This window comes from Sinohyriopsis cumingii, chromosome 8, assembly GCF_028554795.1.
Source record: "Sinohyriopsis cumingii isolate HCF-2022 chromosome 8, ASM2855479v2, whole genome shotgun sequence".
NCBI classification, from domain to species: Eukaryota; Metazoa; Mollusca; class Bivalvia; order Unionida; family Unionidae; genus Sinohyriopsis; species Sinohyriopsis cumingii.
In genome coordinates this window covers 121,853,712-121,869,398 of record NC_142968.1, presented here as the reverse complement: position 1 = coordinate 121,869,398, position 15,687 = coordinate 121,853,712, and the positions used below count along the sequence as shown (strand labels likewise).

Below are 15,687 nucleotides of genomic sequence, written 5' to 3'. Positions count from 1 at the left end.
TGAGTCAAGATTTAAGTGAAGGAATATCGGATTCTCCTGACATTGCAGTAATAAATCTTCGGAATTCAGAAATTATGAATGATCTGGACCAGAAACTGTCACATCTGCAACACAAGAAAGAAATTAACTTAAACAGTTATTATTTGAATATGTGCACTTATTTCCAGACGTTCATACAAGAAGAAACAAAATTTTCCATGACGTTGTAATTGTAAATTCCAAACCTGTAAAACAACATCCGTACAGGATGAACCCTCTCAAACAGGAATACTTGATAAAAAAATTCAGTATTTGCTGGAGAATAATTTCATAGAGCCCAGTAAAACTGACTGGAGTTCACCATTATACATGTTCCGAAACTAGATACAATTTTCCTTATGTGCACTGATGATAGGATGTTGAACAGTATGAACAAAAACAGATTCGTTTCCATTACCAAGAATCGAAGACTGCGTTGATAAGATCGGAAAGGCCATGTATATCACCAATTTGACCTTCCGAAAGGATTTTGGCAACTTCCACTAACGGAAAGTGCAAAGGAAATTTCGGCATTCGTAACTCCAGATGGACTTTATGAATATAAAGTGATGCCTTTTGGGATGAAAGGGTCACCAAGTACTTTTTGACCCCTAATGAATATAATCACCTCTGGTCTAGATAATTGTGATGCTTACATCGTTGACGTCATCATCTACAACGACACCTGGAAAGAACATTTAGCGGCAATTCGGAAATTGTTTGACAGATTTACAGATGCAGGTTTGATAATTAATTTATCACAAAGTGAGTTCCGCCGTGCTAGTGTAACGTTTCTAGGTTATATCGTGGGACATGGACAAGTTAAACATGTAGATGCTAAGGTCAAGGCTATCACTGTGCCTTTTAGTAAAAAGCAACTTATGCGAATTTTAGGTATGGGTAGATACTATCGAAACTTTTGCTCCAATATTTCCATAATTGCTAAACCCCTGACAGATATATTGAGCAAGAAAACAAGTTTCTTTGGATTGAAAAATGTCTGGAGGCTTTTTATAAGTTAAAAGTTATACTTGAAAGCACCTCCAGTTCTTACAGCTCCAAATTTCTGAATAATCATTTAATCTGTCTGTTGATGCAAGTGATGCTGGGGATGGAGCAATACTGATTCAAGAAGACGAAAATGGTGTTGATTATCCAGTGTGCTATTTTTATAATGTCTGTGTTATTTCTGTTGTGACCATTTTGAGTTCTTTCTTATGTATTTATATTCTTTCTCCTGGGAATATTTAAGTGCTCATACACAATTCTTGGACAAAGTCATTTATAAAATTTTTATTCGGAATTCAAACATCGGAATATTATTTTATGTGGTTCAACAAAGAACTGTAGACAAATCAATACTATCCTGACTATAGCCTATGTCATCGTATGACTAAGACATGTAGTTTTTAATTCTTGGATTATTGTTGGATTATTTTTGGACTTTATTCTTAAAACCGTACGTTCTTTTCCTCCCTTATACCTTGTTTGTCTAGGGAATGAAATTATTCGTTACATTTTACAAAGCTTGTTGTCTTCACATTTTTCTTGATACTGTTCATGAGGTCCTAAACATGTAACATAAGTGACACTGATTTATTCGTAGCGACTGAGGGTGGCATTATACGAGCCATTAAGTGGCTATGATATTTTTCTAATGACTGAGAGTAATAAAGATCAGCTGTTAAGTGGTCATGATGTGTTCCTAAGAACTGATATTGATATTAGATTAGTTATTAAGTGACTATAACATGTTCCGAATGACTAAGAATGGAATGAGATAAGCTCCTTTGAGAATATGATATGTTCGTAGAGACCAAAAGTGGTACTAGATGAGCTATTAAATGACATTAATATGATAGTATAGAATGTGCGTAGCGTGAAATAAGTTTTATTTGTGTGTTCTGAATAACTAAGAATGGTACTAAATGAGTTTTGAAATGGTTACATAATGAACAAGAGTGGTACACGATAAACTATCAAGTGACTATGATATTTCCCAACGACTGAGTGCGATACAATATGAGCAATTAAGTGGTTATGACGTGTTACTAAGACTTGAGATTGATATTGATGAGGTATTAAGTGACTATGACATGTTCCGAATGACTAAGAATGGAATTAGATGAGCTCAATAGTGAATAGGATATGTTCGTAATAACTGATAATATTACAGGATGTGTTATTCCTACGTTTCTAATGAGTGAGAGTGGTGAAAGATGAATTAAGTGAGTATGATATGTTGTTAATGACTTAGAGTGGTACTAGATGAGTATTCAAGTGTTTCTATGATAGTGATACAAAATGAGCTATTAGGTTACTATAATATGTTCCTAATGACTTAGAGTGGTACTAGATGAGTATTCAAGTGTTTCTATGATAGTGATACAAAATTAGCTGTTAGGTTACTATAATATGTTCCTAATGACTTAGAGTGGTACAAAATGAGCGATTCCTGTGATCGTGTGCTCCTATTGACTTAGATGGTACAAAACGAGCGATTCCTGTGCTCCTAATGACCTAGAATGGTACAAAATGAGCGATTCCTGTGCTCCTGTGCTCCTAATGACCTAGAGTGGTACAAAATGAGCGATTCCTGTGCTCCTGTGCTCCTAATGACTTAGAGTGGTACAAAATGAGTGATTCCTGTGTTCCTAATGACTTACAGTGGTACAAAATGGACGATTCCTGTGCTCCTTTGCTCTTAATGACTGAGTGGTACAAAATGAGCAATTAAGTGATTATTATATGTTCTTTGAATGAGAGTGGTACTAGATGAGTGACTAAAGCGTGTATATACGAACAAAACAGCCACATTAAACTTTGATGATAAGTGGGAAGTACTGAATTACTTTAGGTATAATAGAACCAAACCTAGTATATCATTTAGTTTATAAGGAGTAAATTCATTTGCATATTACGATTCAAATCATTTGATTGATTAGGATTCAAATCGTTTGATTCATTACGATTCAAATAATTTGATTGTTTTGGATTCAAATCACTTGATTGATTACGATTCAAATCATTTAAATAATTAGGATTCTAAGCGTTTGATGAATTTTGATTCAAATCGTTTGCTTGATTAAGATTCAAATCATTTAAATTATTAGGATTCAAATTGTTTGATTGATTATGATTCAAACAATTTTAATTTTCATGATTAATTATGGTGCTATTATGTACCAGTTTATAATTTTGAAATGATGTACCTAAAAATAATTTTGTTAGGTAAAATATTGCAAAAATACCTATTTGAAGTTGTGATATAGGATATATTTTAGAAGTAGATTTGGTGATACGGACACATCGTTATATTTATTATAAAGACTATAGCTTAGCTCCTGAAAACTAGCATCATCCATGCAAAACGTTTCAGATCTACCAAAGTACAAATGATTGCTTTGGGGTAATTAAAGTCAAGGCATGCAGCGTGCACGAAATCTGCAATACTAGCGCTTCATGGATTTTTCCGGATTAAATCTTTATATAGTGCGTATCGGCGAATATGAACCCCGCTCGCTATATTGAATAATGTATCTAATTTCATTCGGGGCTTTGCTCTAAAAGCCAAAGAAATGTTAATGCAAGGGACACAGTGTGGCAGCTTATCGGACGTGTATTTATACCTCAGGGCACTGAGATAAGACAACATGTATAAATAACCTTTATTTCCATTTCTTATATATTCCTGGACGAAACTTATTCTGAAAGAGGATGTCCACATACATGTATCTAGCAGCTGTAATCTGTATCTTTTTTGGTAAGTCCGATTTTAATCAACACCAATGCTCTCAGTCCGTATTTTACCCATATCGATCCTCTCAGTCCCTATTTTATCCATATCAATTATCTCAGTCCGTATTTTAACCATATTAATCCGACCGCTCTGGTAGCCTAGTGGTTAGAGCGTCCGCCTCGGATGCGGAAGGTCGTCGGTTCGATCCCTGGCCAAGTCATACCATACAAATGATACTAACAGCTGCCTCGCTTGGCGTTCAGCATTAAGATGTTAGTGTTAGGACTGGTCGGCCTGGTGTCAAGATAATGTAACTGGGTGGGACATCATGCTACATGTCTGCGGCATGATACTAAAATGTTAGACATAACTATAAACCTCAGTAAAGCCAATTTAGAAATTGATAAAATTTCATAATCATCATCAATGACTTCAGACAATCAATCGACTTCATTCGCATTATGAACATTTGAGATGATAATATAGCAGAAGAAACTAGTACATACATTTAGGCCGTGTTATCTTCTCTTTATCTTCTAAGGCACGCATATGGTTTGACGTACACGAATATAAGGCACTCAGGCCATAATTGAAACATCGTGATCTTGACGACTATCAATTACAATCCCCTTGGCCTCTCCCCGGATAAGAGAGAGAGAGAGAGAGAGAGAGAGAGAGAAAGAGAGAAAGAGAGAGAGTCGAAGTTCTGTTACCCACGTAGATAGATACGAGGATATTCTGATTGCGCCAAACGTGTGGAAGCAATTTTCCCGACAACTTATTAGCTGAACTAGATCACAATAATACTTAAGCGAATACCGCACAAAAAAACTTAACTTACTGTCCAACAGAAAAAAAAGATATGTAAAACAAATTAACAATGCCTTTTCAGCTTTTCTCCATTAAATCTCTGGAAGCATATTTTTCTTCAGTGTAAATGCGAGCTTTCGTAAACGAATAGGCTTCTCGAAAATAAGAAACATTCAATTCTAAAGAAAGAAACATACATGTCCCACAAATCTGTTTCACACACATAATACATCTAACATAGATACTCACACGTCAGATTTCTAGTCTGTTGGAGGTTTATTATCAAATTTAGCATGAAGGCGCTACAGAAGTGTTCTACTTAAAGACATTATGGTTCTTTATCTAGTTAACAGTCTTTCTCTTTCTGCTGAGGAGACGACGCAGAGCCCAGACTGCAACCACTTCCAGTACTGTGACAAATGCATTCCCTCAACCTGTTACTATCCAGCTGGTTGCAACAAGTATGCTCTAGATTTAATATATGTCAATGGAACACGTTATATATCATATACGATGTATTTTTACCTAACAAATTCCACATAAATGTGACTATTGGATATAAGTAGTATAGAGGGATAAGAAGGGACCAACCTGAATTGAACCTTACAAATGAGAGGGTATTTGGTCATATGGAAAGTTAATATTATTTAATATTACGGATGACAACATGGGACACTAATTGAAATTCTAAGATTTTGTAACGGCAATGGAAATATAGCATGACGGGTTTTACTATAGTCATGTATGAAAATTTTACCATGATCAATTGTTATAATGTCCTGTGAAAATTGTTCATGGTGGGTCGATATAGGGCCTTATGGAAATTTAATAGAACAGATGATACTATGGGGCCCTACGAAAATGTAACATGGTGGGTCGGTGAGGCATCCTATAATAATTTAACATCACGAAACACTATAAAGAGTTATGGAGAAGAAGAGAAAGTCACACATAATGAGCAAAACAAGCATTTGTTGAACAGAGTGTTTATGCATTCCAGGCTAAATCAGAGCATCACCGACTTTAACTATGGCAAACACTGTCGATTTCAAAACTATCACCGAAAAAGAAAAGGAGAATGCTTGAGCAACGTGTAGAATTATCTGAATAAGTAAACGAAATAAGTCAGACTCTAATAAGAAAACTGCAAAGTGTCTCCTACAACAAGTGAAAGTTAAAAACCTTAGTATTATTCCGCTCCGGTGGTCTGAGTGGTTAGAGCGTCCGCCTTGGATATGGGAGTTCGCGGGTTCGAACCCCGGTCGGGTCATACCAAAGACCTTGATTGGCGCCCAGTATTAAGAGGTTAGTGTTACGACCTGTCGGCCTGGTGTGAGAATAATGTGACGGGGGGACATGATGTTACATGTCTGCGGTACGCTACCCAAGTACTAGACATCACTCTAAACTGAAACATTGCAGACATCGTAACAATATGACTAAAAGTGTTAAGCTACCGTAACACACACACACACGCGCGCGCGCACACACACCTTTACTGTTGCTTCTGGACTGCGATTTAGAATCGCAGATGATGTGTACCAGGGTCAGGTGACATTTATACGCTTTATACATTGGTTCTTCAGTGTGCATGCTGGTGTTAAAATATGAGTTTTAGCAAGACTTTGGTTTGTATATGTGGGTGCTTCTGTTTGAAGGTGTGTATTGCTCTGTAAAAATATATTAGTTCTTTTATCAAAAACCCACCCTTTACCTCCTCGATATTAGTATGCATGTGCCGGTATGGTATGTAATTTTGTGTGCATTTGCATGTCTCTTCTTCCATATAAGGTTATACTGGCCCGTCATTTACAAATCCTTTATGAATCTCTAGTCACATACATAATGTTAAATTTTAACAGCTCCACATGCCAGCTCATCACGGTAAAACTAATCAGCCCCTCGTCTCTTTCATCTGTCATGGTAAATTTCCACATGTTCCCACTACTGACCAATCGTATAAAATTTCCATCATAATACCTATCCATAATCTTAATTTTCCATTTGGCCTCATACCAGCCCATTGGGTTAACATTTCCTTTGAGGACTTACGTGGCATCCATAATGTTAAATTCACTTAGGACCCCATACAGTCTCTAGATGCCAAAATTTCACAAGGTCCCCTAGTGTCATCCATAACGTTAAATTTCCAGAGGCTACAACACCTGTCCAAAGTGTCCCATAATTCCAGCCTATACTACTTACATCTACCATATGTGATTCCTACAAAATTTATTTTACGCGAACTACTTGATCCTAGATTCCTTATATTAACTTGTAACAAAGTATGTTTTTGCTGTAAATTTGCTCAGATTATGGATGTGATTCATATAGCTTGAACATAGGTCTGGCATGACGAGGATTTGAGAGGTGTCGAGGGTTCAATCTCAATTTTAATGCTGTCTTTATTGATAACTTGATTTAACGATCAGATGTTTATTCTAGTAAACGGGGCCTTAATTTCAATTCCAGTCTTTCTTTCCATAAAAGATAACAAGCATGTCGTGAGCATTCCTTGATTGTTAAATCATGTCAACGTTAGCTTTCAAACCTGTTGAATGCATTTTACCTTTATTTATTTCTTACGAGTAACTCTATTACACTGTTGCTGAAATATTACGGATTCAGAGTAAATGTGACTATCTACTATGAATCGTTTGTGTTTTCGTAATGATCCCTCTAAAGCACTCACATAAGAGCTAATGACAAACACTCACATAAGAACTAATGACAAACACTCACATAAGAACTAATAACTGCGTTCAGAGACTAATATACCGTTACATTTAATAGATCTTACTCCTTGTATCCCTCATTTTGTCATAAATGGTATGTTGTTTTTATTTCTTTCAGACCACCCGTAACTTATGGACACACACCTGGATTAAGGAAAAGATGTTTAGGGTAGTTTCACATTGTTTTGACTTTTCCCGCTTTTAGCTCACCTGTCCGTAACGCCATGTGAGCTCATTGTATGACTGTCACGACTTTGTGTCATGCGTCGTCGGTCATACGTGCGTTAATATTTGTATTTTTAACCTCTTATCAAATTCTACTGGATCAGTTTCAAAGAAATTTGGCAGAAAGCACAGTGTTATAAGGGGTTTTAAATTATTTGACATGCAATCAAGTATGAATGCAGTTGCTAAAATTACTGAAACCTAAAAAGGTACTTATCAACAGCCCACATAACAGAGTCTGAACATTTAAGACAGAACACATTCTAGTTCTAAATGGTTTCAAATGTATAAGAATGATACCAATCTACCTTAGAATGTGTCCTCCTTTACACCAAATATAAAGAGCCATTTACACAACATTACCTTTACGCAAATAATAAATAGAAATTGACCAACTTTGACAGAAAGTATCTTTGCTTTTGAAGAGTTTCAATATTGGACACATGATGCAGATTTGCCATCAGATATGGATGAAGATAGAAAACGGAGATCCCTTGAAACAATTATTTTATAAATATATAATTGGAGCCGAAGCGAATACCAAATGTTTATATTCGAATGTCCGTTGAATGGATTCAAATAGGGTTGGAATATTCGTCGATGTTAACATTTCAAATCCATCCTCATGTTTCTTCTACCTTGGTAGCTGTAGTATGTTGCAGATTTGTCCAACTGTTAAACAGGATCAAAGTGTAAAGCTTTTAATAGGAAATATCAATTAGCCTGCCATTTTAAAATCTATCTTTATGACATTATTCTTCTCTCCAATCTCTCTAACTGAGCAGTAACAAACGATTGTTAAATCATTTCTATGACACCTAGCAGAGTCAACACGTGATGGCCCACACCTAAACTAAGATGTCCATCAATTTCCATCCCAAGCTAACCTCTAGATTTCATACGATCAGTGAAAAGTATCATATGAACGGTTCTATATTTTTGGGCATGCAAGTTGTTTAAAAAAGTTACATAAATAAACTGACATAATCTTCTGTTTTGCGCATTCAATTGTTATTCTTCTTCTTCTTCTTCTTGTTTTTCTTCTTCTTCTTCTTCTTCTTATTATTATTATTATTATATTATTATTATATTATTATTATTGTAATAGTAGTAATAGTAGTAGTCATAGTAGCAGCAGTAATCATTTTTTTCATGGTGTGAAAATACCCCTTTTACAGCTCTGATCATTCTCATAATTCTTACAGCCCTTGTAATAGTATCATGCATTGAGAGACAGACGGACAGACATACAGAGTGATATAAAGAGAGTGTATCAAGAGTGGCTGAAATGTCTTTACTCACTGCACTTTGGGAAATTCTGCATGATCTAATGACACTGTTAACCAAATTGGCTGCTTCTATGTGCTCGAAAATTCAGCCTGAATTTATCCTAAGTACTTCCCCATGCTCCATATATATATATATATATATATATATATATATATATATATATATATATATATATATATATATATATATATATATAACTATGAACTAATATTTGGGATTATATTTCAAGTGCTGAGAAACTCGCATATCCTGTCTTATATAACAAGCAGTCTGGAAATATGTATGACGTCATAAGGTGTTTCAGTTAGACAGCACACAGTCTTAATATAACACTGTTATAAACATACATTTTAAAAAGGCGGCATAATGTCATTTCACGTTAAAAGCTATACATTTTTGACCGTGTATAACACCGGACTCCCGTTAGACGTTCAAATGCCACTGCTGCTCGAGGTAATTGTTGACACCCCAACCTCCACCACTTGAATCCTGATTCAAAACACTGTAATCAAAACATTCCGTCTACATCTAATTAAATAAAATTTCACTCATATTAAAACATATTTCGACGATCCAGACCAAAAATTAAATGAATGTGGGTGTCAGTTTTCCTTTTTATCTTTACACACGGTGCACATGAACGTTCCTTTAGTGCTGGACGGACGGTACAAGGTAGAAATTCGATTACCGTTTCTGTTAAATACATGAAAATAAAATAAAAAATATCTTTTGAGAAGTGCTATGATCACAATCAAAATCCCATAGATAATGTAATTAGAATTAGTTTGGATATGTCAATAGCAGCTCTCGCGACTTTGTCATGCCAATATATGCCTGACAGGCCCAAGTGGATTGACTGTATCACCGACTTTTAAATCCCAAATAGTATTTTTAAATCCCAAATAGGACTTTGGGATTTTCTGCCAAGCCATAAGAAATAAATGACCAGATGTAGTCACTGGTTCGTTTAACCGAAACCGATACACATGTATTAATATCAGCATATAAGTAAGGTGGAATGGACATTACAAAACGGTGTGAAACGATCCTGTGGCTTCTGTAAACAGTAAAATGCATCCTCTCCAAGGGCAGATACGTATAACCAGTTCCCCGCACCAAACAAGGTAGGGTGAAGACCGATAAATTTCATGGGCAAAGAGGGATTTCCATGAATCAGTTAAGTCATGTTCAGAACGCGTAAGAAAGGAAAAGGGACAAAATTCCTGCACGAATTAAATTCTATGACAATAACTAATAAACAACAAAAGCAGAAAGTAGCCAGTTTTCATTTTAGTAGCAAAATCTCGGTCCCTACAATTTAAATGAGTATATTGCATAGTAATGTCATCTGCCCCATGTACATCATAGTGACATGAAAACGACATCTGCATTACAACAAATAAAGTAAAAAATTGTGTCAGATTTGAAGCATATTGGTAATTCTATATCTGTATAATGACTTATTAAATAACTAAAGGACCAAATGCAGAACTATCTTGGAGTTAACTTTCTTAGGTAAGATATCGTGGAGAGAAGTGAGGGAAGGGGAGCGATCGGGAGGCGGGGAGGGAATGGTGGTTGGAGTGGTAATGGTTTGCATGACTGACTACAGCTGGTCCTAAGAGAACGAATGGCTGACAATAGTTTATGACTTTTTCCGATTTCTGTTTAACTGATACGTAAGGATTTGATGATATGGCCTTTATTCCTCATCTTGCTTTATTACACGTTATCTTTTCAAAGGTATTAGAAGACAAATATAAACTTTGTGAACATTGCAAGTATTCAGAATTATGACATAATGATCATCGTTTTATCAAATTATTTGTAATCTATATTCATGGCTGTAAATTGTGCTGATTATCTTTAGTTGGTGGCGTACTTGCATAGGGTCTATTCTAAGATATCACTGAATACAAAATTGTATTGGATTTATAAATAATGCTTACGTACGTGTTGACAGTTATTAACAATTCAGTTATTATTAAACGTGTTGACGAGATTCAGCCTTTTCCCATTGGACAGACCTTTTGGGTGGTAGAATAATTAAGTTAATTCTCATTGATTGTGGTAGGCCACATGACTAGGTATTGTGAAATATTAGACTGAATAGTAAGATCTGTCACGTGGGGTATATTACGACATATAGTCGTCATAGACTCTTGAATGTGTATGTGAGGGGAGAACTGAACAATCAGATTCATTCGTTTTTGGGAGTCATTCTTATTTCTTGTGTTCCTCTTGTAACATCAAGTTTGCAGACGTGTTTTGTGTTATACTAAGATAGTTTTTGATAGGAAAAACACTAGTTTGGATTGTAAAGAGAAAATAGAAAGTGCTCATGGGACTATAATATTCTGAAACTGTTGTTAATTATTCAAAGTAATTCACGACAACTTTTTGACAAAATCACGATTCTTGGTGGACCAATACATGTATGGTTCTGAAATTTATACGGAAGTTTTCATTCTTTTTATTTTCAACATGACTCTTTCGGGTCGTTTTGGGGGATTCACTTCATAATACTTTATGTTCCTCTCACATTTTCATTTACGACTTAGTTTACTTACATTATTTGTTAAGATTTACAAAAACGTTTGGTTTCGCTTACTTCTATTACTTAGTCTGTTATCATTGAATCGTGACAGGATAAACAAACGAATACTTATTAACAATTTTCTATTCGAATACTCGCATACAGAATTCTATATCGAATGTTGGGATAATCATTTAAGTTCTACACGCAAACAATAGCATTAGAATATATTTTACCACAAAGGATCTTATCCAACAGTTACTGGCCTACTGCTCTTGCATTTCGCTATTAGGTCGAAGCCAGGCAAGTGAGATAACTCTCTCCCACTTTGGCTGGTGTTATTTCTTTAATATTTTTAGCTTGATATAAATTGCATAATATTTTCATATATAGATTTAGGTTCTAAAAGATAAGAAAACATCTACGATTTGTTTTTATTTTATTTTTTTAATTTGGATATCGAATAGTCTGGTGTTGTATATAACACTGCAGGAAGACATATGAAAGTAGAATGTCTCAACATCAATATGTTATATACCGAGGAAGTGGATGTATATTCTGTAAACTTGTTATATTTGCAATTAGCTCTGGAATTGAAATAGAACAGTACAAAATATTTATTTCTATTGCAGGCCCCTGAATGAGTATACGAAATACAATTAATACAATACAGATAATAACTAGATCGCCACCTGTAAAGTATACATCAGCTACATTACCAGTCATTTTTAATAATTGACCCTTTACATTAAAGTCATTTTATAAAATCTTGCAATTTTGTTTAAACAAAATGTAGAATAATACCTGTTCAAGCAAACACGACTGTTTCCATGGAAACAACAACCACTACCCCGACGGTGACAACACATGCACTAGACTGTGACCATTTCCTGTACTGCGACCGATGCATTCCTCAGACCTGCCACTTTGATGCTGGGTGCAATAAGTATGACATTGTATTCAAATTATGAAAACAGTTTAGTCTAATGTATATCTGAGATTAAATGATAAAAAGTGTATACTTCACTAAAATCTTACTTTATAAGTAGTCAAAAACTACATGTTATAAAAAACGAGTAGCGCTTGTGTAAAACACTAAATGTTATAAAATATAAGTAGGGCATGTGTCAAATACGATATCTTGTAAAACACCTGTAGTGCACGTGTCAAAGACTACATGTTATAGATTACGGGTAGAGCGTGTGTCATTTAATAATACTTAATCCAAAGAAAACGTTAATAAAGGTGACTAATGTAAGATATAAATTAAGATTCTTGGTACATGACTATGTTACCCCAACCGGAAAATGTATTGTCTTGTCTTCGTTTGTTTCCTATTCCAGCCAGTTGGTATCCATTATTTAGTTTTTATGAAATAGACGGATGACATTCTTGTAAAATATTCGTTATAATACTAATACGATTAAAAACGAACTCTGTCAAGAATCATGTGAAATGGTTCCGAATTGTAAATATGCAAAATATTGATGAAATATTTGGTTTTGAATCCATTGCATTAAGTCTTCGCAAGTAAAATACGTTCTGAGGTTCAATTCAGTTATCCTGCATATTGCATGATAGTATGACAGGAAAACGCCGTGCGTTGCCATCCCAAATTAATAATGGGTACAAAAGGTTACAGTAGTCGCCTATGTTAAACTTGATTCAAAACTCTAAATGCATAAGTGATTCTATTAAACGCTAACAAATAATAATAATAATAATAATAATAATAATAATAATAATAATAATAATAAAAATAAAAGAATATGTTTATTAATCATATTTTATATTTCCAGGCCGCCCGTGACAAGAGGAGGACCAATTGGGATAGGAAAAAGATGTCTCGGATAATTTCGAGTACATTGATTTGATTCTTGTTGCCTTTTTAATTAATAAAATAAGTCAAGTTATGTATTTAGTTCTAAGTTACAGGAAGTCATCAGTGCTTGTAATAAAATGCTTAAGTTATTACTGGGGTAATCTGGAAACGTATGTGTGACTATTACAAACAGGAGAATATGTTTATGAGTCTGTTATCAGATTTACGTCAATTCTTGTCGCAGCATCGAGTGTTGGAAGATAGTATTGTGCATCACTGTTGGTACTATTACAAAGAACCCGAAAATCATATCCATGTTTGACTGAGCATTGAATGTCTGCCGCAGGCATGTAACATGATGTCCCACCCAGTCAGATTATCCTGACATCAGGCCGACTTGTCCTAACACTAACCTCTTAATGCTGAGCGTCAAGCGAGGCAGTTGTTAGTACCATTTTTATAAGTCTTTGGTATGACTCGGCCGTGGATCGAACCCACGACCTCCCGCAATCAAGGCGGACGCTCTAACCAATATGCCACTGGATCGGTCTCGGTTTTCGTAGTTTCGGTATTTGGATTTGGTTTGTGTAGCTAGTGTTTGGTTTTAGGATTTTTGTTTTGGTATTTATGTTTCGGGGTTGGGGTAATTATTCAGTGGACGAAAATATAGACATAGTTGCTTGGATTTGTAGGATGTTGTTGCTGGTGTTGCATGCATTGTTTTTTTTTTTTTGTTGTGTGATTTTGTGCAAAGTAGTTAAACAAATGTGAGATTTATGGACCTGTACCGGTACGGTATTAACCACGTTTGTTCGCATGCGCGAAAAGTTAAAACATATAAATATGTATGAGTCGTATATGGGTTAGAAAAAATCATGAGGCCGGTAGAGGCTAGGATGGATGGCAAGGGCCCCAAAGGGGTCTGTGGGGCAAAAGCCCTGACTTCATACAAGTAATGCAGTGTGCATTTAAAGGACTTTAGTGATATCGTTAAGTATGTAGTTCCTTGACATATGCTACTTTGGTATTTTGCTATGGTTGATCGGATGCATATTTTATGAAAGGCGTTATGGCAGCATATGACCCTTTCATTCAAACAATGTGAATCTTGAATTTGGAAATGTGAAGTTTACATTTTGAACAATGCATCTGAGTATATGAATCACACCAACGTTTTCACTAAAAGCTTGTTCACACTGTGGTGAATGCAAAAAATACATGACTTGTATATGACAAAGTCAGTATCATTTAGCATAACGCATAATATAATCTGGTGAATGCTTGTGTATGACAAAGTCAGTATCATTTAGCATAACGCATAATATAATCTGGTGAATGCTTGTATATGACAAAGTCAGTATCATTTAGGATAACGCATACTATAATCTGGTGAATGCTTGTATATGACAAAGTCAGTATCATTTAGCATAACGCATAATATAATCTAGTCAATGCTTGTATATGACAAAGTCAGTATCATTTAGCATAACGCATAATATAATCTGGTGAATGCTTTTATATGGGAGTGTGTAGCTCGAGCTTTAGCGTTAATGTCTTGCAATGTCTTGTTTATAGTACGTATATGCATAACACACCTGCTTAATTATAACCCTGAAAGAACACTAACGCCTTATATAAGGCAATGCGTATTATGTCCAGATTTTTAGTCTAGGGTTTCCTTGTTTGTTTCAAATTTTTTACGTGTCATTTGATTGATCGTTGCTTAAGTATTTATGGTATATAGACTGGTACTTGATTATCAAAACCACCTCATTCACTTGATCGATATCCATTCGGTTTCATTCTTGTTACATCAAGTATTCCAAGCTCCGAAGAGTTGCTCGACATCCAGAACATGGATTAAGGCGTATGTTCGTATCATTCTTTCGCACTGTTCAACAAACCATTCTTTCGCCAAGGAATGCAGGCTTTGAAAAGGATCCTCCTGTCACGAGGAAAAGAATATATCCAGGAAGTGCCCGTCGATCGACAGAATCCGAAACAGGAGTATCTGATCCTTACTTAGAAAACAGCTATTTTGTTCCCAGAGAAACGCTTATAAATTGAGATTGCAAACTCGGCAAATTGCTATCACAAGCTGGAAACATCAGTCTGGCGTTGGCCTCAAGCAGAGCAAAATATCCGTTCGACGATTTGAAGTTAAAAAACGTTTTCAATATTGACTTCAATATTGTCTTTAATATTATTATTTGATTCCACATCCAGGCTGAAAACCATGTCTTCAAATACCAGTTACCTAAAGATTGTTTCACTGGCGTCGTCAAAATGTACCATTCATTAAAAACATTTCAAGCTTCATCACGGCCGTGTGAACTTAAATTCGCCATTTAAAATTACCAGAGATTTTACCTGACCTCTTGTTCAAGGCCACATGACAATTGGGTAACTATAGAAAACGCGGCATTTTTTTCCGACGACTAAGAGATTAATCTTTATGTCAAGGGAGTGACGACAGATACTTCTGTCCCATAAAATCGTGACACATGCGAGT

At 35.3% G+C, this 15,687-nt stretch overlaps 1 protein-coding gene across 1 annotated transcript; it reads left to right on the top strand.

Moving 5' to 3' along the window:
• The first annotated feature begins 3,630 nt into the window (after window positions 1-3,630).
• Window positions 3,631-15,677, top strand: LOC149794538 (uncharacterized). Its single transcript, XM_089968801.1, has 5 exons — window positions 3,631-3,781; window positions 4,914-5,028; window positions 7,421-7,471; window positions 12,150-12,299; window positions 13,153-15,677. Exons 1-5 carry the CDS (start codon window positions 3,736-3,738, stop codon window positions 13,205-13,207), a joined length of 417 nt encoding a protein of 138 aa, XP_089824927.1. The 5' UTR covers window positions 3,631-3,735; the 3' UTR covers window positions 13,208-15,677.
• Window positions 15,678-15,687: the final 10 nt, after the last annotated feature.

Bases quoted from the DNA above. Each gene is read 5' to 3' on its own strand.
- LOC149794538 (XM_089968801.1), top strand. From the start codon at position 3,736: ATGTCCACATACATGTATCTAGCAGCTGTAATCTGTATCTTTTTTG. The intron at 5,029-7,420 runs GTATGCTCTAGA...TATTTCTTTCAG, and splicing joins TATCCAGCTGGTTGCAACAA to ACCACCCGTAACTTATGGAC. The intron at 12,300-13,152 runs GTATGACATTGT...TTATATTTCCAG, and splicing joins TTTGATGCTGGGTGCAATAA to GCCGCCCGTGACAAGAGGAG.